This window comes from Lagenorhynchus albirostris, chromosome 19 (assembly GCF_949774975.1).
Source record: "Lagenorhynchus albirostris chromosome 19, mLagAlb1.1, whole genome shotgun sequence".
NCBI classification, from domain to species: Eukaryota; Metazoa; Chordata; class Mammalia; order Artiodactyla; family Delphinidae; genus Lagenorhynchus; species Lagenorhynchus albirostris.
In genome coordinates, this window is record NC_083113.1 from 50,604,434 (window position 1) to 50,630,422 (window position 25,989).

The 25,989-nt window shown below is 44.6% G+C and overlaps 1 protein-coding gene across 1 annotated transcript in view; it reads left to right on the forward strand.

Annotated features, from left to right (window-relative positions):
- VAT1L (vesicle amine transport 1 like) overlaps window positions 1-25,989 on the forward strand; it is a 143,195-nt gene that overhangs the window by 72,948 nt on the left and 44,258 nt on the right. The window contains exon 7 of the mRNA XM_060131673.1: window positions 903-1,097. Within this exon, the coding sequence (XP_059987656.1) occupies window positions 903-1,097 (195 nt within the window). The remainder of the gene's footprint in view (window positions 1-902; window positions 1,098-25,989) is intronic.

Here is a 25,989-nt window from a genome sequence, read left to right on the forward strand (position 1 = left end):
GAGTGGGAGATGAAAGACAGGAAATAAGGGAGCCATATGTGCCAGGTGTGGGTATCCCACGTAGGACTTCAGCGCTAGTGACATCTGGGGCTGGATAATTCTGTTTTGAGGACCTGTCCTATGTATTGTAGGAGAGTTAGCAACATCCCTGGCTTCTTCCCACTAGATGCCAGCTGATTCCCCCCTTGAGTTATAACAAAAAAACATCTCCAAACATTTACCAAATGTCCCTGGGGGGTAAAACCGTCCCCAGTTGAGAACCATCAATTTAGTTCCAACACTGTGGCTTCATCGCTCCGATACGCTGTTCCTTCTTGCTATATTACGCTCCCTTCCTCTTCCTTATCTGACGCATTCTGCCTCACCTCTCCAGCCTTGCTGCTGTTCCCCCAAGGAAAGCTGCTCGTGCAGGCAGAGGCATCACTCCCCCCACGTCCCCCCACCCCTCCCGCTCCCTTCACCAGCCCCATCACCACCACCGCCATCCAGTCAGCCAAGCGCTTTACGCTAAACTCTCCCAGGAAACCTCGGAGGCAGCATCCTGCCAGTGTGTGTCGCTGAGAAAAATGAAGCACAGAGAATAACAGGGAGCAAATTGTAGAGTCAGGATCCAACTCCAGATCTGATGGTCCCAACCGTGTGACTTAACATTCTGATCACATGTGGTCTCGCAGTTGTTTTTGCAAAGGGCTGTGTCCCACCTACATCCTGGGCTCTTCTGGGAAGCATCACTCTGCACCTGTAGCAGTGCTCAGCCAAAGAGGTGCTGACAGAAACACACCAGCAAGAGCTACCGCCTGGGCATCTGGAATCCACCCAAGTGCAGCCCCCTTGTCTCCCTGCAATGCTACAAACATGGCCTGGCATTGATTCCTTGTAACGCACACCTTCTCTCTTTCCAGTGGTGGCAGGTTGAGAAGGTGAACCCCATCAAGCTATACGAAGAGAACAAAGTCATTGCTGGGTTTTCCCTTCTAAACCTGCTCTTCAAACAGGGCCGTGCTGGCCTCATTCGAGGAGTGGTGGACAAACTCATTGGGCTCTACAACCAGAAAAAAGTCAAGCCCGTGGTGGACTCCCTGTGGGCCCTGGAGGAGGTAAGGATGATGTTTCCCCAGCAAATAATCTCTGTCTTTTTAGTCAGCTTTGGGCAGCCAGATCCGCTCTTTTATTAAGTGATTTTTCTCCAGGTTTGTTTGCTTTAAATGAGGGTCCTAAAAGTCATTGTCCTGTAGTATAGAGTGCTTTGGATGTAAGAAATACTTTACGTTTCGTAGTGGTTCTCAAACCACGTGTGTCAACATGCCATTCATGCCATGAACCCTTCCCGGGTAGGTCACCAAATCTTGATGGGTGTGTACGATTCACCTTGGTTACAAGAGAGCGTGTACATTGTGCAGCGTCAGTTATATCCTCACCATGTGAGTGTGTGAGATCAAGGCCAGGGCGGACAATGGTTCACAGCTGAAATGATTTGTGTGCCAAGCCCCGATGCTTGGAGCCCCTTCCAGACCTTGTTAGCTGCCACCCTGGGCACTGTAATTATGAATGAATTGTTGGATCTAGTGTTTGACTGAGTCTTCTTATTAACTGATCTGCAAAAAGTTCTAGTATTTGAAAGCATTCCTTGATCACACAAAAAAATTAAGAGCCCCTTGTGTCACCTTTAAGGATACTGAATTGTGAACTGACCATACTGGTTCAGGGGAGATGTGCTAGGAAGAGGCAGCATCTAGAAAATTCTTCAGGACAAGGGAAGTTTTGGACATTTGGGAAGCCAGTCACGGTAGCTGCCCGTGAGGAGAAAATGAAGAAATGTGGTCTAGGTTTCAAGAGGCATTCCACTAAGAAATCTTGTAGGTCAGGATGTCATGACCTTGGCTTCAGGGAGCCATGAAGCCCCTGAGAAAGATGTGGGAGTGTGTTTTTTGCTCGTTTGGCTGGTTTTTGCATTTTGCATGGGTGAGTGTCTTACAGTACAAGTACATTTTTGTACCCTGGGGCGTCACGGACACCTTTGAAAAACTTAACAAAGATAACATTCCATGGAACAGATAGTAGCTGTCATCCTGGCAAGAAAGCTGGTGTTATTTGCTTAATGGACTAGGTTGGGCAAAATCTAATGGCTTTCCTAAGCACAGAAATCCCCCCCCCCGCAAAAAGGCTTTGTGGGAGTCACCATGTAATCAGAGGGGCCTGGTCCTGGATCCATGGATCAGGCCTATATATGCCTCTCTGATACTGCAATATCATGAATGATACTTTAAAAACCCGACCACCAAAACCCCTTGTTTCTTATGGTAAAAGAAATACATGCTTATTATAGGAAATTCCTAAATTAGCCAAAAACATAAGGAGAAAATAAATTGCAAGTCCACATTCCAGAGATAGATAACATTGTTAATATTTTGGTTTGCTTCCTTCCGGTCTTTTTTTCTACAGCATATGCTCACTGTAATTCAATGTGTTACTAAATCAAACCAGATAATCATACATTCCTTCTGTTGTGTAAGTTCTAAGATGGTTAACCTATCGTTATACTTGGGTCAAAATGTTTTAATTTAATGGATCAAATGTTTTAGTTCAGTGGGTCAAACATCCATATGGTATTCACTATGGTATGTCAGTGGAATAGACAAGGGCCGAACTGCAGTGGCTGGGTCTCAGAGGTCAGGGAGGAGAGAAAATGTGAGCTACTTGAGACCAGGGCTAAGAGATTAGCTTGACCATGGAGGAAAGAAGGGGACTTAAGCTCACTGCCCAAAAGGGACCCAATGAATCTGGTAGCATTTAAGTGAGGGTTGAAATCGAAGAGGGGTCTGGTTGGCCCAGTGGGTCCTTGGTTTAGTACTGGAAATCATTCCTTGGTTATAATGCAATTGAATCACCAAATATGGATTGAATATCTATTACATGCCCAACAATGTGCAGGTGTTGGGGGTACAGTGGCAAATAGATGGCCAAGATCCCTGAGTTTCAAGGAGCTCACTTTCAGAGGGGTGGGGAGGGGCAGAAAATACTCAAGTGAACTAAAAATAAGTAGGGTATTCTCCAATTGCAGTAAGTTCTGGAAGGAGGTAAATTAGGGCATATGATGGCGAGTAAGTGGAGGGGGGAGACAGTTTCCACAGAGCAATATTTTTCAACCTTTATTTCATTATTGCTCCCTAAGGAGCTTTTTTAGACTTTTTTTTTCTTAATCAACCACCTCTATGAAATTTTAGTACCGCAGATACACCAGCCATCTACCTACCTACCTATCATCCATCTGTTTATGTCCTGTATGTGTATTTGTGCTTTACATACATTAAAAGAGTAAGATTTTAAAAAATCCTCCAAGAATCCATTTTTACCCCTTTGGGGGTGGCCTTGCTCCCACTGAGAATGTATGCTGTAGAGTGGCTTTCGATAAGGAAGGCTAGGTGTTGTTTGAACTGGGACATGAAATAGGAAAAAACTGGAAGAAGAGTATGCAAGGCAGAGAGACCCTCAAAAGCAAAGGGACAAGGAAAGATAGATGTTTAGCAGCATCTCTGGTCTCTACCCAGAAGATGCCTGCAGCACCTCCCACTGCCAGCTGTGACAACATAAAATGTTTCCAGACATTGTCAAATGTCCCCCAGGTGGGATGGGGACAGAGGCAGAATCTTCCCTAGTTGAAAACCACTGCTTTAAAAGAAGCCATATCGGTTAAGACAGTTACCAGGAAAACAAAGGAAGTATAGGTCACTAGTCATTCACAGAGGAGCGAAAGAAGGCTGCTGCCATGTTGGCCAACAAAAGCACCCACAGCCACTCATCAGTAACACCCACCAACTTTCTGATGGTTCTCTTCTGTAATGTTTACAGACATCTTTTTAGAGCTGCCGGTGGGCCAAGCTTAGCCGTTTATCAAGCCCACGCAGCTCCTCTGGGCTTGAAGAGAATAGAGCATGCTTATTACTTGCAAACCTCCAAAGGAGGACTATAATGATTTTCCCCCCTCCCCTTTGGTAAATGATTTCACAAAATTGCTTCTCAGGCCAGCTCTATAACTTCATCTATGGAATAGAAAGACCATAGGGATTAAAAGAAATTTCTCTTGGGCTCTCTGAGAATTCAGACTAGAAGATTTAATAATATCAGAGATGATTAGAGTTTCTTTTTAGCCATCTATCTTTGACTTTATTGTAAATGTAATACAAAGAGTGAGGGATATGCTGCAGCTTCCAGATACTAAACGTGCAACTGGTTTGCTCCAGATACTAAATGTGCAATTGTACATAAAGTTGGAAAAACAGTTCAGAGGTGGGAAAGGGACAAAAAATACTTACATCTGTCAACCAAGCAGCAGACACATTACTGCGCACCTGCTATGTGCTTGTACTATGTTAGGATGTCAAGTCTACAGAAGGGATAGGTCACTTGTTCCCTGACCCTTGCGTTTATGATTTTGTTTCAGAGACAACACTAAGACCTAGAAACAATTAGAGAAGAACTTCGTTTTTCAATCATGGGGTGTTTGTTTCAAGTGTGACTGGATTTGAAAACAAGAGAGAATGATGTTAAGGAAGACTGAATGTTCAGAGATGGTTTTAAGAATGAGGTGGGTCTTGGTTGAGATTAGCAGGATATAAATTCTTAGGATGATGCTGCAGTTAAAAAAACAAGGTATTATCAGGAGGGACAGTGTGAACAAAATCAGAGAAGCAGGAGTGAGTATAAGGTACATGGGGTAGAGAGGTCTGGAAAAAAAGAGGAACAGGAACAAAGGAAGAGAGGAGAAAAGGCTGGTTCAGTCAATAGAGTCAAATCTTGGGGGCCTTCACTGCCAGGCAGAGGAGTGTGAGTTGACATTCTGGGTGAGGGGATTGCTATTAGAGACTGTGGCCTAAGGAATATGACACCCTTTGATTTCCCAATTCCCAGAAGCCCATCCTAGTCCCAAGTATGTCGCTAGAAAGATACACACCTGAACTATCCAGTTGTGGCCTCTGATCAAAAGTGCCTTTACCTGTCTGCTGTTTAATAGTGCACAGAGGGCTCTGGTATGAGCTGAATTGTGTCCCCCCTCAAACTCGTATGTTGAAGCCCTAACCCCCAATACCACAGAATCTGGCTATATTTAGAGATAGGGCCTTGAAAGAAATAATTAAGTTAAAATGAGGCCTTTGGGCAGCCCTTATCCAATCTGATTGGTGTCCTTATAAGAAGAGAGATTAGGACAAAAAGAGGCACCAGGGATGTTTGCATAAAGACCATGTGAGGACACAGTGAAAAGAGGGCCATGTGCAAGCCCAGGAGACAGCCCCAGAATGACACCAACCTCACTGACACCTTGATCTTGGATGTCTAGCCTACAGGATTGTGAGAAAATAAATTTCTGTTATTTAAGCCTTCCAGTCTGTGGCATTTCGTTATGGCAGCCCTAGCAAATGGATACAGGGCTGCAGAGAGATCTTGGCAATTTTGAAATATTCTATTAAAGATATTTTACAACATAATTTACATAGAAGTCTGTGGTTACACTCTCCAATTATGGTACCATTAGCCACATGTGGCTATTCAAATTTAATTAAGATTAAGTCAAATCAAAAATTCAGTTCCTTGGGTATACTAGCCACATTTCAAGTGGTCAGTAGCTGCATGTGGCTAGTGGCTGCCATATTGGACCATGCAGAGATGGAAGAATGTTCCCATCACTGCAGAAATTCTCCTAGAGCTGGCCTATGAGACGATGTCATCCTTCTGTTTGAAGGTAAATTTGTCTCCCCAGCAATCTGGCATGATTACCTTTAGTAAATTACGTTAATTGTGCCCTTCCTTGTACACTTCTCTTTGCCTTGGCTGTAGTGAAGTTCACTGACCAAATGCAGTCACTTATTTAAGTGCTCCAATCCCTCATTATGTGTCCCCCACATTTTTCCTTTCATGTTAATAGTTGTGGCTTAATTATAATGTGTCTTTCATTCTATGACATGACAAAACCTATACAGAGATGGGTCTGCCTAAAAGAATAAATTAAGGAAAAATAATGTGGTGCTGAGCTTGATAGGGACCCTTATCTGACACAGAGCAAGAGGCTGACTGGATAAAAGGCAGATTAATGTTGAACAGGGAGGGTGGGATGACTCAAGAGAGAAGGATGGGTGGAGGTGTGATTTTCAGTTTTAAAGAAGCCACAGGCTTCACCTCCAACACCAGACTGAAAAGAAAGGATGGAGCCAAGCATCTGAAACATACACCCAAACCAAAACTAAGAGGCAAAGACTCGAGGAGAAACCGTGGAAAGTCCCACTTAATTATGGCAGTTGGCGACTGGCTCGTGGAGACCTTTTTTAAAGATTTAGAAGCTCCTTCAGGGGCAGAGTTGGGGATAGGGAGAGTACTTAGACGCATCATCCAGAAGTGGGCAATGTATTTTGTATCATGTGTACTTTGGTTTGGTGGATGGACGGGGGGCAGGCAAGAGGTCATTGAAGACTTTCAGACCTGGGTAGGCAAGCCCCAGACAAAAGTGGGGGAAGTGAATGGGAGGGAATGAGCAAATGTGAGTCATTGGGAAGGATGAAAATTGGATAGAAAGGACAAAGGAGATGCAAGATGACCAATGGTCTTTCGACCTGGGAAACCAGGACTGGGGGTGCCAACAGTGTGATTTGAGTTAGCAATGATTGAAGCTGCCGTGAAAAAATTGATGAGCTCAGATGTGATTTTGGTTTAAGATGATGGTAGAACGCGCAAGTGATGTCCACGGTCAAGTCAACCATCACATGGAGGTGAGAGATGAAGGCTGGATAATTACAACTACTGCTGCTACTGACATTTCTAGAGGATTTACTGCATGGCAGGCATTGTTCTAAATGTTTTGCATGTATTAACTTATTTAAACTCTCCAACAACCCTAAGACCCAGCTACTATTACCCCCGTCTTACAGGTCACAAAAGTGAGGCTTTGGGGAAGCTATACTTGCCCAAAGCCCCTGCTTATAATTGAATTTAATGGAAATTTGAACCCCAGGGAAGTGTGATGCATAGAAGTTATTGAAAAAACATGGCTATGAATAAACTCAATTGAACAAAAGAAGGAGCAACATAATCATATTAGCAAACACTTAGTGTAGACTGTTTATATGTGCCAAGTAGTTCTCCAAGCAAGCGCTTCCTATGAATTAACTCATTTAGTCCCCACAATAACCCCGAGGGGTGGGTACTGTTACTCTTCCTGAGATATAAATAAGGAAAGTAGACTTAGATGAAGTTAGCTGCCCAAGCTCACACAGCTGGTGCATGGCAAAGCTGGCATTCAGACCGTGGGCATTAACTTCTCCACTGTAGAAGGAAGAGGGTGAGGACAGAATCCTAGCATCCCCCACCATTCACACAGTAGGGAGAAGGTGAGGCATCCCGGGCAGGGCAGTGGTAAAGGGACCACCATGACAGGTCTTAAAGTCAAGGACTGCTGACAAGTCAGGAAGTACGGAGCAGAAAAGCCTTTGAATTTGGCCCCGGGGTCATTGTTGACCTTTCAGAAAGCCTTTCAGTAGAATGACGAGGGCAGAAGTCTGAAGGCAGAGGGTCAGGAAGAGAATCATGGGTAGGACAGTCTGACAGCCAGCATAAGCCTCCTATTTGGCACTGAGCAGAAAAAAGGGCTGGCAAATAGCCAGGGGGTGCTGGGTCCAAAGAAGGGCTGTTTAGAAAGTAGGTTAGGGGTTGCCTAGGGCTGGGGGCATTTCTGTTCAGAGAGATAAAAATGTTCTAAAATTAATGACAGTTGTATAACTCTGTGACTACACTAAAAACCATTGTGCTGTGCACTTTAAATGAATGGATTGTATGGTATGCAAAGTGTATCTCAATAAATTACACACACACACACAGAGGGAGAGAGAGAGAAGGGCTATTTAAGGATGGGATAAGGGGACACGGGAGATGGGAAAGAGGTACAGCTTGGGAAGTCAGATTGCTGGCCTCAGTCCTTACTAATATTCTAGCTGCATGGCCTTATAAAGCCGCACATTCAGCCTGGTCCATCCTCCCAGTTTTCAGATAAGGAAACTGAGGCTGCAGAAGTAACCACTATGTTTGCTTTATGTCCCTTTTATTATTTTTTTTGCTGCATGCCCCCCTTTCAACATAATCACCCCCGGCTCGCGCACACATTCCCAGTTTCCACGCACATTCTCCCAGCATGCCCTGCTCACGTGTTTTCTGCAATTCAGTCACGCCCCCAACCCTGCCATGCACCAGGGCTCAGTGTGCTCTAACTACCCAACAGATCAAGCACGATGAGCCACAGCTCTGGGTCAGCATATTCATCTGCGGCAGGCTGAATAACAGCGCCCTCAAGATGCCCACATCCTAATCCCCAAAGTCTTCGAATATGTTACCTCATACAGCAAAAGGAACCTTACAACTGTGATTAAATTAAGGATTTTACGATGAGGAGATTACCCTGGACTATGTGGGTGGGGCTGATGTAATCACAAGAGTCCTTACAAGAGTGTCAGGAGAGCTAGGGTCAGAGGAGATGTGGCAAAGGAAGCAGAGGGAAGGTGATGTGATGCAGGACCACAAGCCAAGGAATACAGGTGGTCTCTAGAAGCCGGAAAGGACAAGGAAGCAGAAGCCTCTAGAAGGAAACAGTCCTGTGGACACCTTGATTTTAACCCACATGGGCCCGTTTCAAGCTTCTGACCTGCAGAACTGTAAGAGTACATTTGCGATGTGTTAAGCTACTAAGTTTGTGGTACTTTACCAGAGCAGCAATTGGAAATTAATATGCCATCCATTCAACAAGGAGCAACCAGACAACCACAGCAGTGCGAAATGAGCCCTGGAGGAGGGTAGCTGGATGGGGGTGTGACCCGCCCAAGCATGCGCCACATCCCAGGGAAAGGCCTGGAAGCTGGAGAGAGAGGGGGGGTTGGAGCATCCAAGCCTCAACAAACACGCATGAGGCTGAACACAGAGTGATGGGGAGGCAGGAAGGCTGGCCCTGGGAGAAGGTGGGGTAGGTGGAAGCCCCTGCCCATTGCCCACTGTCCCCATCCCTCCGGCCGCACTGGACCATTGTGGCTCTTCAGAAACCTGAGTCTGTTGCCTCCTCACCTTTATCTGTGCTCTTATTTCCACCTCTCATGCCCTTCCCTCGTCCTTGTCCTCCTGCAAAATTCCTGCCCACCTGCCAAGACGTAGGGACGGTGTTGACTCTTCTGCCATAACATCCCCGACATCCCCCAGTCTTGCCATGACGCCCACCCCTGGTTAGGAAGCCCTGCTTTCAGGTCCCAAGGGTTTGCCGCCCTCACTGACATGTTCACTGACAGTTACCTGTGAAATGGAGAAGATAACTGTACCTTGCATCAGTTTGGAGGAACTAAAATGTGCTGACCGGACAGTATGAACTGGCAAGCTGCTCTTACAGCGCATTGCAAATGTGTCCGCCACGGAGTTGAGGTCTTTGCGGTCAGGGACTCTTAGGCAAGGTACCAAGCAAGGAGAACACAGGATGCTCTGGGCAGAAGGTTCCCGGGGCCTCAGGACAGGTACTTCCGCTCCTTGTTAAGAGGTCTAGGAACTCAGCTCTGAATACACATCTGTTACGAAGAAAATGATCACTCTTGCTTTTACACCTGTCATTTGGCTGCAAACACATCACAAATCTGGGTTTCCTCGTGAGCCAGGGACAGGGTCAGTGCAGACTGCTCTTGGCTGTGTTTTCACATGACCCAGATGAGATTCTGCTGCTTCCAAAGGCTGGAAATGGACATGTCTGTTTGCTTCTGTTTGCCTTCCTAGGTATTGGAGGAATCACTTGATATGTCTTATTTGCACGGTGGCATCAGGAGGACTGTTTTCAAATATTTTCCGAGGTATCTGTCCTGATGTGTTCATCACGGATTCTGGCCTATTCGCTAGGCCAGAGAAGAGGGATAAATAACTCGTCTGCAGGCCAAGATCATTTGACTAGGAGAACATAATTTAAATCAGAGAACACATGAATAAAGGTCATATCCCGGCAGGGAAACCCACTGTGGATGTTGCCTTCACATTCACCTTCCAGAATCCATCCTACTTCCTGAGCACCCCTTTCATCCATTGAAAATGGAGCTACTACCACGTTCCCTGTTATTGCAAAGGATTTTATATTTATTGTGCCATCACTTGAGCCCATATGTGTTGAACCCTTGCAAACTGTAAAGCTCTCTGCCAATATGTGGCGTATGATAATAGGCTAGAGCAGCTCCAATCAGGTGGGATAAGCTTTGGAACAGGAAGCAAACATACTGGGTTTCTTAACCCTCCCACTTCTTGGCTCTTTGGCCTATAACACTTCATTTCTCTGCGTCTCCTTTTCCTCGCCTATAAAATAGGAGCAACTGACCCTATTTCCCGGAACAGTTGTATATTTGTTCCTAGGGCTGACATAACAAAGTAACCCAAACTGAATGGCTTTTATTGTCTCCCAGCTCCGGCGGCCAGAAGTCAGAAATCAAGGTGGCGACGGGGTTCCTTTCTTCCGACGGTTGTTAGGGAGAATCTGTTCCAGGCCTCTCCCCCAGCTTCCAGGGGTTTGCTGGCCGTCTTCAGCAATCCTTGGCTCACAGAAGCATCACTGTCTCTCTCTGCCTCCGTTTTCACATGGTGTTGTGTGTGTGTCTGTGTGTGTGTGTGTGTGTCTGTCTGTCTGTCTGTCGGTCTCCAAATTTCCCCTTTCTCTAAGGACATCAGTCATATTGGATGAAGGCCCACCCTGCTCCAGTGTGAACTCAACTAACTTCAGTGACCCTATTTCCAAACAAGGTCACATTCTGTGGTTCTGGGGGTTAGGACTTCAATATATGAATTCGCAGGGGGTGGGAGAGGACAGGACACGATTCAGTCCATAACAAATGGCGAGTCAGATAAGATCAAAAGGGAAATATTTTGTGAGCTATAAGGGGATGCAGAGACAAGATTTCCCATAAGGCTTCAAAGGGCAGGCTCCGGAATCGTTCAAGCCCTCCAATTATAGCTGTGAGTCCTTGGGAAAGGTACTTTGCTTCTTCTCTTCTTTCTCCATCTGTGAGATGGGATAACAGCAGTGCCTCCTCTATGGGGTCGTTGTGAAAATGTCAGGGGCAATGTGGGGGGCGGGCACGGCCGGGCGCATGGTAAAAGTCAGCCTCTGTCATCACCCTGAGGGGTGGGAGGGGTGGGCCCTGTCTTTCTATCCTCTGGCAGGTGAATGCCCCCAGGACCCATTTCCTCCCTGATTTGCTGCTGTGTGATGCAGGCAGGCAGGCTAACTGGGGTCTTATGCTTTCCTTCCTTCCTGAAGGCATCAGTAGCAGATGCTTCATGGAACAGAAGCTCAGAGCAGCACAAACGATAAATACGTGGCTGTTTGGATCCTCTGAGCCTCCGCCCATTTCATCTCAGATTTCTAAAAACTGTCAGCTGGTTTGGGGAGGTGCTGCCAGGAAAGTGCCGTGCTCTGGTTAGTCATTTAATAAACTCTAAATGAGCAGCTGTGGGTACTGGACAAGTGACAAAGTAGTAGTGGCAGCTGAAGGTTGCTGTTTACACTGAGCCAGGCGCTGTCCTGAGCACTTCACGGGCACTGGCTCCTCTAGATTCATAGCCATCCTGTCAGGAGCCATTATTTCCCCATTTTACAGATGGGGAGACTGAGGCTTGGAGAGAGGGCTAAGTGGCTTTGTGGACGACCTCACATAGCCAAGAAGTGGTGGGGTCGAACCTTGAGTCTCCGGCTGGCTCTCTCCTAAAGCTGAGCTCGTAACCAAGTCTCAGCCCCTCTGGGAACAGGGATGACTGTCCCAGGCCCTACACCCTGCTTGCCCCGTCACCCTGATCGGAGGCATCCTGGGTCAGGAGGGAAGACTGGTGTTCGAAACCCCGGTGCCTCTGTCCCTAACTTCTGTGAGTGCAGACAGGTGACTGTGAATCACAAGCCTTAGTTTTCTGCCTCTGTAAAATGGGGCTGATGACCCTTGCTCTTCCTTCCATGTTAAAGTCTGGGGCAACCATGTGTCAGCTATAAACCGTGTGCTGTGTACAAATGTCTCAGAGTGGGCACTTAATACAATTTTCGTTTGTTTCTTCCTTTCCCTGTCTCTTCCCCAACGCGCGTCACTTTCATCACTCCCTGGCACACTCACACGCATTGTCAAACAGCACTTGGGTGAGGATGGGGCCGTGGTGCGTCAGCTGACAGCCTCAGCTGTCAGATGCTCACCTCAGCCCTCTGGGGTGGGTTTTACTCAGGTGAGGAGAGCTGATCCTTCTCCACGACATGGGACATAAAGGGCAGCACAAATTCCCTCGACTCCCAGGCCAGTACTCGAGTCTCACCTCCTCCCTCTCTGCCGGCCACAGTGACTACAAATTATGAGCTAGTTGGGCTATTTTCCTTGCACTCTTATTCTTGGCAAGTGAACACGTTCCAAACGATCATGTTTACCATCCAAGTCACTGTATCCAAGGCTGTGGTGGGAAGTGTAGAGGTGCGCTGCACCCACCCCCCATCAGCACAGCATTTTACTTGCGTTGTAGGAATCGAGCCCCACAGTAAACCCACAGAAAACCCACAGAGACAGGCAGGTCAGCTGTTATGCCCATTATACAGATTTTTAAAAAGAGGGACTGAGCAAGGTAATTTATACTGGGAGGTAGAACCAGGAATCCAAGCAAGGTTTCTTATTCTGGAGCTCATGTGTGTTTGTGAGTATGTGTGTTTGTACGTGCGCTTGTGAATATGTGTGTCTTTGCGTGTATGTGTGAATAGGTGTGTGTATATATGTGTGTGTTTGTGTGTCTACTGTGCTTATGTGTTTGTTTTGCCTCTTTCCCCAGCATTTTTTCTCACAAGTAAAAGATTAAATGATATAAATATCATATGACCACAATATAAATTTAGAAAACAGAAAAAAGAACTAAAGATCACCCATAATTGTGCCACCCTAAACAGAACTACTGTTATTGTCTTAATGTACCCCGTTCCTGGCTTTGTTCCTACACATCCTCTCCCCTGCCACCCCTGACAGTTGTTAAGTGGCCCAGATTGGCTCCTGAGCCTGTGTGAGCGCGTCAGGAGTATATTATGATGCTTGTTTAAGGAGGCATGTGGAACCACAACAAAATGGAGGAAGTGTTTCCTTTGGAACATTGCGGGGTTAGGGCTTCAACACAGGAATTTTGCAGGGACACAAACATTCAGTTCATAACACTCCCTAAATTCCCTAGAGAGACTCAGCTCATTCCTTCTTTTCTTTTCTTTCTAACTAATATAAAAACTGGGGGTAAAGAAGTGTGCTTCCAATAGTGTTTGGGCTGCCTATGGATTCTTTCCTTGACCTGTTTTTTATTTAACTTTTTTTTTCAATTTCCATGTAGTTGCACATAATAGTTTTTCAAAACCAGCTTGCATTTATTGAGCACCTACCATTTACCAAGCCCAGAGCTGGGCCCTGGAGGGACAGAAAAGCAAAGTACTCTCAAGGAGCACACCAGCTGGTGGTAGACATGTAAACAGACAATTAAAATATCGTGTTGCAAGCTCATTAATGGGTGCACGTTCATAAGAAATACTGATGGCAAACGGCAGGAGTTCAACTCTGCTTGAGCGTCCCTGTGGTTGTGAAAGACCCTTATAAACCACGCCCTCCCCATCACAGTTGCGGGCTTTACTTGTCCGCCTCGTTAGCAACTTGTAAGAGCGGAATGCTTGGGTGCTCTAAATTTTGAAGTACAATAATTCCCTGATGGTTAGAAAAAGAAAGGGAGGGTTCAATGTGTTGGCAGGTCTTCACTGTCTTTAGAGAAGAAAAAAACCTAAGGCAGGATCAGAACAGAAGAAGTAAGAGCTAAAAGGAGACACCTGAAGTTTTGCTCACTGTCCTTCGTTTTAGCCAAGATTCTAACTTTATTTTTTGTGTTTAAAAATTTGAGGGCTTCCCTGGTGGTGCAGTGGTTGGGAGTCCGCCTGCCGGTGCAGGGGGCACGGGTTCATGCCCCGGTCCGGGAGGATCCCACGTGCCGCGGAGCAGCTGTGCCCGTGGGCCATGGCCGCTGAGGCTGCGCGTCCCGAGCCTGTTGCTCCGCGGCGGGAGGGGCCACAGCAGTGAGAGGCCCGCGTATCGCAAAAAAAAAAAAAAAAATTGATAAAGTTTCTTCAGCTCTTCCTTGGAGGATGCTTCTGAGAGCAAATATGGAAGAGTCCCTGCCACACCCACTGCGATCATTTTTCTGTTTGGATCCATATTTTTTTAAATTTTATTATTTTTGGCTGCTCTAGGTCTTCATTGCTGCACGCAGGCTTTCTCCAGTTGCGGCGAGAGGGGGCTACTCTTCGTTGTGGTGCGCGGGCTTCTCATTGTGGTGGCTTCTCTTGTTGCGGAGCAGGGCTCTAGGCATGCGGGCTTCAGTAGTTGCAGTGCACGGGCTCTGGAGCACAGGTTCAGTAGTTGTGGCACACGGGCTTAGTTGCTCTATGGCATGTGGGATCTTCCTGGACCAGGGATCGAACCTGTGTCCCCTGCGTTGGCAGGCAGACTCTTAACCACTGCCCCACCAGGGAAGTCCCTGGATCCTTTTCTTTTTTTTTCATTATTGGAGTATAATTGCTTTACAATGTTGTGTTAGTTTCTGTTGTACAACAAAGTGAATCAGTCATATGCATACATATATCTCCATATCCCCTCCCTCGGGAGCCTCTCTCCCACCCTCCCCATCCCACCCCTCTAGGTGGTCACAGAGCACCGAGCTGATCTCCCTGTGCTATGCGGCTGCTTCCCACTAGCTATCTGTTTTACATTTGGTAGTGTATATATGTCCATGACACTCTCTCACTTCGTCCCAGCTTACCCTTCCCCCTCCCCGTGTCCTCAAGTCCATTCTCTACGTCTCTGCCTGGATCCATTTTTCTATTGTTTTTCTGCTCCTGGCTTCCACTTGGCTGCCATTTTTCAGTGTCCTCTGCTGCTTTATTATTTATCCACAAGTTGACTTTCTTCTTGTTTCTAGGCAGGCAGGCTTCCCCACATCATTATCCTCTGTTTATATCATTAGCTGCAATTTAGGTTTGTTGTGTGACAGGATCATCCTCAACGTGCTGCAAATATGACTCACTCGCTGTAACTTTCATCACCTATGTTTGTACTTCCTCTAAAGTGTTGATAAACTTATCACAGACCAGCAGTGTTAAGAAATATGCCTTTTAAAAAATAATCATAAAAATTGGTCCATAGCAGTGGCTTCTGCTTCTCTCACTGACATTCCGAGCGTTTTATTTGCTTTAGGAGGTTCAGGCTTGATATTTCCTTATTTGCTACAGGTTTAATTTTTCACTTTTCCTTGTCTGTGGTTTGAGTTTCTTCTCGCCATCGCTCTGTGGTGTTTGGATGGCCTTGGCTCACATCAGGAATGTCCTTCCCCATCTTCTACCAACAATGAGTGCTGAATGAATGATTTTTCCCAGTTGTGCTAAACAGTAAACTTTTGAAAAAAAATGCAGTCTGCATTCACTCTTCAAAAAGTTTATTGATACCTACTCTGTGCTAGAGGATGTTGTAAGATGAAGAAAAGAATGTCCCACTGTCTCATTTTCCAGAGTCGGGAGGGAGAGAGGTCTGATGTATAAACCCATCAATTCCAGTGCAGTGCAGTTCCCATAGGGGCAAAGCATGACCAGGTCTGAGGGGAACCAGGCAAGACTTCCTTCAAAGAGGAGGTCAGTCACACTTGACCTGCTTCCCCATCACAAGGCCCCTTCCTGCTTGTTACTGTTATCAGAAGAGGAGAGTCATGTGAGTGATGGACAGACGTCAACAGACTCTGAGGATGTCTTAGGCTGAGATCCCTTCAAAGCAGAGCCTGGGATACAGGCTTGGGTGCAAGAATTTATGTGAGAAATGATCCCAGGGAGGAAAAGTAGAGGAGATGGAGAACACTAACGACACGAAGAAAGGATTGTTATCAGAGGCGGCTATTGCTACGATGAGTGCTTTCTAACTGCTTAATTCCAAGAACCTGAGATGTTCCCATGGGAACCACTCTTAGGAGGAGGAAAGGGAGGGTGAGCTGGCAAGCTGGCTTGATAGGCAGAGGCAACACACGGGCATGGAAAGACACACTGGCCCTGTGACGTGGGTTCGCATCCCACCTCCTCCACCACCAAGATGCGCGACCTTAGGCAAGTCACTGACTCTCGGAGCCTTCATCTCCTTACCTGCCTTAGTCAGACTGGCTGTCAGTGGACTGCAGGAGAAGACACAGGTACGAGGCTCGATTCTTGGGGAGACTTGGGAAATGCATCTCAGAACCGTCTTCCTGGGAAACCAAAGAAGGATGCATTGTCATTGACTGTCACTACCCATTCGTCCAGGTGGCCCCACAGGTACCAAGTCCCCAGTGCCCCAAGCTGTGCATGCGTGAGGATGGGCTCCCCCGCTCACGCATCAAGGACACCGCAGGGTGAAGCCCAGGTACACGCAGGGCCCAAGGCACATGCAGGGTAGTCAACGCCTGCATGGTACAGGTCCCAGCAGCAGTAGCTAGAGAATGAAAGGGACCCAGAAGATTCCAAGTGCTGTGCAAGAGGGGGCCGATCCAACGGGTGTAAATTTCTTTAGCGAAATGAGATATAGAGACCTGGAAAGTGGCAGGTCCTACAACAGGTAGCACAGAAAGCTCCCCAAGTGGAGGTACACACAGCGGTGTGCTGGGAAATGTTTAACAACTGGCCTTGGCAAAGAACACCCTGATGGGTAGCATTTGCCAATTTCTGTGCTGTAAACACTCTCCATCAGGACCAGTATCAAGTTACCATCATGAGTGCACAGTTGGGAAGGGACACGCACCATCAGCTGTCAGAGCTACCTTTTCTGGGACATGTCTCCTGGGGCCAAGTTCCCGGGGTTGGCCAATGATAGGATACTGCTTGGAGGGTGGATTCCCTCAGGAACCATCAGGCAGAGCGCTCAGTTTTGCTGGTCTCCTGTGTGGAGAAGCCCTGGCTCCATGTCACCTTGCCCAGCTCGTGCAGGACAACTGGGGGAAACCATCTCAGAACATTTCAGAATATTTACTATGAGATGGTATAAAAAAATCAATATCCAACGAACAAGGACCTACTGTATAGCACAGGGAACTATGCACAATATTTTGTAATACCCTACAAGGGAAAAGAATCTGAAAAAGAAAATATAAAGACATATATATATATATATATATATATATATAGTATAACTGAATCACCGTGCTGTACACCTGAAACTAACACAACATTGTAAAGCAACTATGCTTCAATTTAAAAAAATAAAAATAAATACATAAATATTTTTAAAAGGTCAATATCCAGGCAGCAGCTCCCTCCCTCAGCAACGCCAGGCCTCAGATCCATTTCTGCCTTGTTCTTTAGGGCTCTGTTAAGCTCTCCTCACTTGGACATCCACCCCCAGCTCACGTGCCTCCTGTGTTTCCAACACTGAGATACATGTCTTGTCTTTTGTTTTGTTTTTTGTTTTTAGCATCTTTACTGGAGTATAACTGCTTTACAATGGTGTGTTAGTTTCTGCTGTATAACAAAGTGAATCAGCTATACATATACATATGTTCCCACATCTCCTCCCTCTTGCGTCTCCCTATCACCCACCCTATCCCACCCCTCTAGGTGGACACAAAGCACCGAGCTGATCTCCCTGTGCTATGTGGCTGCTTCCCACTAGCTGTCTATTTTACATTTGGTAGTGTATGTATGTCCATGCCACTCTCTCACTTCATCCAAGCTTACCCTTCCCCCTCCCTGTGTCCTCAAGTCCATTCTCTACATCTGCATCTTTATTCCTGTCCTGCCCTTAGTTTCTTCAGAACCTTTTTCTTTTTTTTTTTTAGATTCCATATATATGTGTTAGCATACGGTATTTGTTTTTCTCTTTCTGACTTACTCCACTCTGTATGACAGTCTCTAGGTCCATCCACCTCATTACAAATAACTCAATTTCGTTTCTTTTTATGGCTGAGTAATATTCCATTGTATATATGTGCCACATCTTCTTTATCCATTCCTCTGTCAGTGGACACTTAGGTTGCTTCCATGTCCTGGCTATTGTAGATAGTGCTGCAATGAACATTGTGGTACATGATTCTTTTTGAATTATGGTTTTCTCCGGGTATATGCCCAGTAGTGGGATTGATGGGTCGTATAGTAGTTCTATTTTTAGTTTTTTAAGGAACCTCCATACTGTTCTCCATAGTGGCTGTATCAATTTACATTCCCACCAACAGTGCAGGAGGATTCCCCTTTCTCCACATCCTCTCCAGCATTTATTGTTTGTAGATTTTTTGATGGTCGCCATTCTGACTGGTGTGACGTGATACCTCATTGTAGTTTTGATGTGCATTGCACTAAAGATTAGTGATGTTGAGCATCCTTTCACGTGTGTGTTGGCAATCTGTATATGTTCTTTGGAGAAATGTCTCTTTAAGTCTTCTGCCCATTTTTGGATTGGGTTGTTTGTTTTTTTGATATTGAGCTACATGAGCTGCTTGTAAAATCTGGAGATTAATCCTCTGTCAGTTGCTTCATTTGCAAATATTTTCTCCCATTCTGAGGGTTGTCTTTTCATCTTGTTTATGGTTTCCTTTGCTGTGCAAAAGCTTTTAAGTTTCATTAGGTCCCATTTGTTTATTTTTGTTTTTATTTCCATTTCTCTAGGAGGTGGGCCAAAAAGCATCTTGCTGTGATTTATGTCATAGAGTGTCCTGCCTATGTTTTCCTCTAAGAGTTTGATAGTGTCTCGCCTTACACTGAGGTCTTTAATCCATTTTGAGTTTATTTTTGTGTACGGTGTTAGGGAGTGTTCTAATCTCATACTTTTACATGTAGCTGTCCAGTTTTCCCAGCACCACTTATTGAAGAGGCTGTCTTTTCTCCACCGCATATTCTTGCCTTCTTTATCAAAAATAAGGTGACCATATGTGCGTGGGTTCATCTCTGGGCTTTCTATCCTGTTCCATTGATCTATATCTCTGTTTTTGTGCCAGTACCATACTGTCTTGATTACTGTAGCTTTGTAGTATAGTCTGAAGTCCGGGAGCCTGATTCCTCCAGTTCCGTTTTTCTTTCTCAAGATTGCTTTGGCTATTCCAGGTCTTCTGTGTTCCCATGCAAACTGTGAAATTTTTTTGTTCTAGTTCTGTGAAAAATGCCATTGGTAGTTTGATAGGGATTACATTGAATCTGTACGTTGCTTTGGGGAATACAGTCATTTTCACAATGTTGATTCTTCTAGTCCAAGAACATGGTATATCTTTCCATCTGTTTGTATCATCTTCAATTTCTTTCATCAGTGTCTTATTGTTTTCTGCACACAGGTGTTTTGTCTCCTTAGGTAGGTTTATTCCTAGGTATTTTATTCTTTCTGTTGCAATGGTAAATGGGAGTGTTTCCTTAATTCCTCTTTCAGATTTTTCATCATTAGTGTATAGGAATGCAAGAGATTTCTGTGCATTAATTTTGTATCCTGCTACTTTACCAAATTCATTGATTAGCTCTAGTAGTTTTCTGGTAGCATCTTTAGGACTCTCTATGTATAGTGTCATGTCATCTGCAAACAGTGACAGTTTTGCTTCTTCTTTTCTGATTTGGATTCCTTTTATTTCTTTTTCTTCTCTGATTGCTGTGGCTACAACTTACAAAACTATGTAGAATAACAGTGAAGAGAGTGGGCAACCTTGTCTTTTTCCTGATCTTAGTGGAAATGGTTTCAGTTTTTCACCATTGAGAACAGTGTTGGCTGTGTGACTGTCATATATGGCCTTTATTATGTTGAGGTAAGTTCCCTCTGTGCCTACTTTCTGCAGGGTTTTTATCATAAATGGGTGTTAAATTTTGTCGAAAGCTTTTTCTGCATCTATTGAGATGATCATATGGTTTTTATCCTTCAATATTTTAATATGGTGTATCACATTGATTGATTTGCATATTGAAGAATCCTTGCATTCCTGGGATAAACCCCACTTGATCATGGTGTATGATCCTTTTAATATGCTGTTGGATTTTGTTTGCTAGTGTCTTGTGGACAACTTTTGCATCTATGTTCATCAGTGATATTGGCCTGTAGTTTTCTTTTTTTGTGATATCCTTGTCTGGTTTTGGTATCAAGGTGATGGTGGCCTTGTAGAATGAGCTTGGGAGTGTTCCTCCCTCTGCTATATTTTGGAAGAGTTTGAGAAGGATAGGTGTTAGCTCTTCTCTAAATGTTTGATAGAATTCGCCTGTGAAGCCATCTAGTCCTGGGCTTTTGTTTGTTGGAAGATTTTTAATCACAGTTTCAATTTCAGTTCTTGTGATTGGTCTGTTTATATTTTTCTATTTCTTCCCGGTTCAGTCTCGGAAGGTTGTGCTTTTCTAACAATTTGTCCATTTCTTCCAGGTTGTCCATTTTATTGGCATAGAGTTGCTTGTAGTAATCTCTCATAATCCTTTGTATTTCTGCAGTGTCAGTTATTATCTCTCCTTTTTCACTTCCAATTCTATTGATTTGAGTCTTCTCCCTTTTTTTCTTAATGAGTCTGGCTAATCGTTTATCAATTTTGTTTGTCTTCTCAAGGAACCAGCTTTTAGTTTTATTGATCTTTGCTATCGTTTCCTTCATTTCTTTTTCACTTATTTCTGATCTGATCTTTATGATCTCTTTCCTTCTGCTAACTTTGGGGTTTTTTTGTTCTTTCTCTAATTGCTTTAGGTGTAAGGTTAGTTTGTTTATTTGAGATGTTTCTTGTTTCTTGAGGGAGGATTGTATTGCTATAAACTTCCCTCTTAGAACTGCTTTTGCTGCATCCCATAGGTTTTGGGTCATCGTGTTTTCATTACCATTTGTTTCTAGGTATTTTTTAATTTCCTCTTTGATTTCTTCAGTGATCTCTTGGTTATTTAGTAGTGTATTGTTTAGCCTCCAAGCGTTTGTATTTTTTACAGATTTTTTCCTGTAATTGATATCTAGTCTCATAGTGTTATGGTCGGAAAAGATACTTGATAGGATTTCAATTTTCTTAAATTTACCAAGGCTTGATTTGTGACCCAAGATATGGTCCATCCTGGAGAACGTTCCATGAGTGCTTGAGAAGAAAGTGTATTCTATTGTTTTTGGATGGAATGTCCTACAAATATCAATTAAGTCCATCTTGTTTAATGTATCATTTAAAGTTTGTGTTTCCTTATTTATTTTCATTTTGGATGATCTGTCCATTGGTGAAAGTGGGGTGCTAAAGTCCCCTACTATGATTGTGTTACTGTTGATTTCCCCTTTTATGGCTGTTAGCATTTGCCTTATATATTGAGGTGATCCTATGTTGGGTGCATAAATGTTTACAATTGTTATATCTTCTTGGATTGATCCCTTGATCATTATGTAGTGTCCTTCTTTGTCTCTTGTAATAGTGTTTATTTTAAAGTCTATTTTGTCTGATATGAGAATTGCTACTCCAGCTTTCTTTTGATTTCCATTTGCATGGAATATCTTTTTCCATTCCCTCACTTTCAGTCTGTGTGTGTCCCTGGGTCTGAAGTGGGTCTCTTGTAGACAGCATATATATGGGTCTTGTTTTTGTATCCATTCAGCCAGTCTATGTTTTTTGGTTGCAGCATTTAATCCATTTACATTTAAGGTAATTATCGATATGTATGGTCCTATTACCATTTTCTTAATTGTTCTGGGTTTGGTATTGTAGGTCTTTTCCTTCTCTTGTGTTTCCTGCCTAGAGAAGTTCCTTTAGCATTTGTTGTAAAGCTGGTTTGGTGGTGCTGAATTCTCTTAGCTTTTGCTTGTCTCTAAAGGTTTTAATTTCTCTGTCGAATCTGAATGAGATCCTTGCTGGGTAGAGTAATCTTGGTTGTAGGATTTTCCCTTTCATCACTTTAAATATGTCCTGCCACTCCTTTCTGGCTTGCAGAGTTTCTGCTGAAAGATCAGCTGTTAACCTTATGGGGATTCCCTTGTATGTTATTTGTTGCTTTTCTCTTGCTGCTTTTAATATTTTTTCTTTGTATTTAATTTTTGATAGTCTGATTAATATGTGTCTTGGTGTGTTTATCCTTGGATTTATCCTGTATGGGACTCTCTGCGCTTCCTGGACTTGATTGACTATTTCCTTACTCATATTAGGAAAGTTTTCAAGCATAATCTCTTCGAATATTTTCTCAGTCCCTTTTTTTTTTCTCTTCTTCTTCTGGAACCCCTATAATTCAAATGTTGGTGTGGTTAATGTTGTCCCAGAGGTCTCTGAGACTGTCCCCAGTTCTTTTCATTCTTTTTTCTTTATTCTGCTCTGCAGTAGTTATTTCTACTATTTTATCCTTCAGGTCACTTATCTGTTCTTCTGCCTCAGTTATTCTGCTATTGATTCCTTTTAGAGAATTTTTTATTTCATTTACTGTGTTGTTCATCATTGTTTGTTTGCTCTTTAGTTCTTCTAGGTACCTGTTAAACGTTTCTTGTTTTTTCTCCATTCTATTCCCAAGATTTTGGATCATCTTTACTATCATTACTCTAAATTCTTTTTCAGGTAGACTGACTATTTCCTCTTCATATGTTTGGTCTGATGGGTTTCTACCTTGCTCCTTCATCTACTGTGTATTTCTCATTTTCCTTAACTTACTGTGTTTGGAGTCTCCTCTTTGCAGGCTGCAGGTTCGTAGTTCCCATTGTTTTTGGTGTGTGCCCCAAGTGGGTAAGGTTGGTTCAGTGGCTTGTGTAGGCTTCCTGGTGGAGGGGACTGGTGCCTGTGTTCTGGTGGATGAGGCTGGATCGTGTCTTTCTGGTGGGCAGGACCATGTCCGGTGGTGTGTTTGGGGGTGTCTGTGTCCTTATTATGATTTTAGGCAGCGTCTCTGCTAATCGGTGGGGTTGTGTTCCTGTCTTGCTAGTTGTTTGGCATAGGGTGTCCAGTACTGTAGCTTGCTGGTCATTGAGTGGAGCTGGGTCTTGCAAGGAGATGGAGATCTCTGGGAGAGCTTTCGCCATTTGATATAAATGAAGCTGGGAGGTCTCTGGTGGACCAGTGTCTGAACTCGGCTCTCCCACCTCAGAGGATCAGGCCTGACACCCGGCCAGAGCACCAAGACCCTGTTAGCCCCACAGCTGCTGGTCTTGCAGTCCCCTGGAGAGGTGGGGGCACTGTCCCTCACCCTGAGCCATTCATCCATGTGAACCTACATTGTCTTTTTATTGTCCAGATTCCCCACCAAACCCTAAGCTTCCCAAAGGCAGGGGCAGACATTGTGTTTAGCTGATATTCCTAGCATTGGATTTACTAGTACAGGGCCTGAAACTTCATTAATCTTAACCCCTCTTCTCTTCTCTCCCTCGAGGAAGAGTGCTGAGTAGTGCTGAGTAGTGTATTTGCCCCAAGCTGGGCAGTTTAGGTCTATGGAAAGCTGTGATTCTCACCATCAACGATTAGAGTGTGGGCCTTGAATCATTGCTTAGTGCCTGTGTAGAGAGAATGGTAATAAAAGCATAAAGTTGCAATGAAAGATTGGGATAACATCTCATAACTATAGAAGAGCCATCATAAGCCTCTCCGTGATTAATTTCCAAGCGAAGGCCCAGATAATAGGAGCTGTTGGAGCTTGGAAAAAGCCAAGAACACTTACAGAACCTGCAGGAGGATGGGCGTTCATCTTCTAACAGTGATGCTCTTTTAATGGCTTAAAAGATGAAGAGGAAAGTAGAGCTGAGAGAGAATAAAGGGCAAACAGGAGGAGCTGGGCAAAGGATGCTAATAATAATAATAATAATAATAGGGACTTCCTTGGTGGTCCAGTGGTAAAGAATCCGCCTTCCAATGCAGGGGACGTGGGTTCGATCCCTGGTTGGGGAACTAAGATCCCACATGCCGCGGGGTAACTAACCCCGTGTGTCACAACTACTGAGCTCGCACACCTCAATGAGAGAGCCCACATGCCGCAAACTACAGAGCCACACACTCTGGACCCCCTGCACCACAACTAGAGAGAGACAACCCACACAGCACAACTAGAGAGAAGCCCGCGTGCCACAACAAAGGACCTGCGCCACAGCGAAAGATCCCGCACACCTCAAAGAAGACCCTGCAAGCCGCAAGTAAGACCCAACGCAGCCAAAAAATAAATAAAACAAACATTTAAAAAATAATAATAATATATAATAATGATGATGATGAACACACTTTGAGCCTATACTACAAACTGGGCGCCATCCTAAGTTCTTTATGTGCTCTGTACCTCATTTCATCCTCCCAATAACCACAGGAAGTAGATGGTATTACTTATCACTATTCCACAGGAAGGAAAATGAGGCACAGAGGAGGTAAAGTAACTTGTCCAAGGTCACACAGTAAGACATGAAAACTAAGACAATCACTTCTTTTTAGAGGATTTTTTTAAAACTAGGTGATGACAGTTCATTCTGAAATTGTCTATTACCTCCAATCCTTACCTCCTTCTGTGCTTCTTTTTCTCGCTTCTCTTCGAGAAAGAATTGTAAAGACTTCTTGAGCTACTAAGTATTGGGCACTCTACCTGTATTTTCTCATGCAATCTACTCACAACCAGTCCAGCTTTGGCAGTTCAGGAGACAAAGGCTTAGAAAGAGTCAGCGACTTGCCTAAGATTACACATCTGCTTGTGTAGTGGAGGAGATGGATTTGAACCCACATCACCGGGACTCTGCATCTTTCCATGCCTGCCTGCTGCTTCTGCCCATCAGCCCAGGCCTCCGCTCACCCTCCCCTCCTTCCTCCTGAGAGCGGCACTTACAGGAACACCTCAGGCTCTTGGAAGAATACAACTGGAAACCACATCAAGAATATGTCAACTTCCCTGGTGACGCAGTGGTTGAGAGCCCACCTGCCGATGCAGAGGACATGGGTTTGTGCCCCGGTCGGGGAGGATCCCACTTGCCGCGGAGCGGCTGGGCCCGTGAGCCATGGCCGCTGGGTCTGCGCATCCGGAGCCTGTGCTCCGCAACGGGAGAGGCCACAACAGTGAGAGGCCCGCGTACCGCAAAAAAAAAAAAAAAAAAAAAAAAAGAATATGTCAACAACCCAGTTGCTGGAGAGGGCAGACCTAGGAGATTCCTCTTCTGATGTCTTTTGGAAACCAAGAAGGACCATTAAGGTGAAATTCAGTTTGAGTTGGAATATTCTTCGCAAACATATGAATTCTTCCCATAGGAAAAACAAGGGTCCCTAAATCTCCATTCTTCTCCCTGTATCTGAGATGCAGGCATGAATAAGAATTCTGCTTCAAGGAAAGGGAAAAGGAAAAGATGAGGAACAGCAGCTGCTCTTTTCTCCTGAAGGGACATTTCAAAGATTTCCAGAAAAAGTTAAACACGGGCATCTCAGGGAGTTTCACAAATGCAAACACTAGTGGTTTTGGAAACTGAGCATGCAGTATCACTTCTTAGGAATACCCTAAGCATTCTGAGATCCTGAGGACTTTTAGGAGTCCTGCATTAAAGAAACCTCATTAATACTAGTTGAACTTCTATTTCCCAAAGTTGTTAGGCTATTACTGCTATTATTATCATCATTTTACATTATTTGAGTACATACTATCTGCAAGACATTGTGCAAAGAGCTTTACGTGCAATTTCACATTGAATCCTTACAAGATTATAAGGTGCAATGACTGTCCCCATGTTATAGATGATGAAACAGTCTTAGAGAAATTGAGTAACTTTCCCAGGGGCACATCGCTAATCGTTGGCATCTGAACCCAAACAGTCTGACTCCAAAGCCTTGCTTGTAACTATTACATGCGCTCGTTTACTATCATCCAATGGGACAGGACCCCAGAACTGGTTTGCAATGGCCAGCCAGTGTCTAACCCAGCCTGACCCACCCAATAAGACCGATGTCCAAACCAGAATGCCACTTTATTAACTGTCAGAAACATAACCTCAGTCTCAGAATACAATACCTCTGGTTAGCCCGGTGTCTCTGTGGAGAAGATTGGGG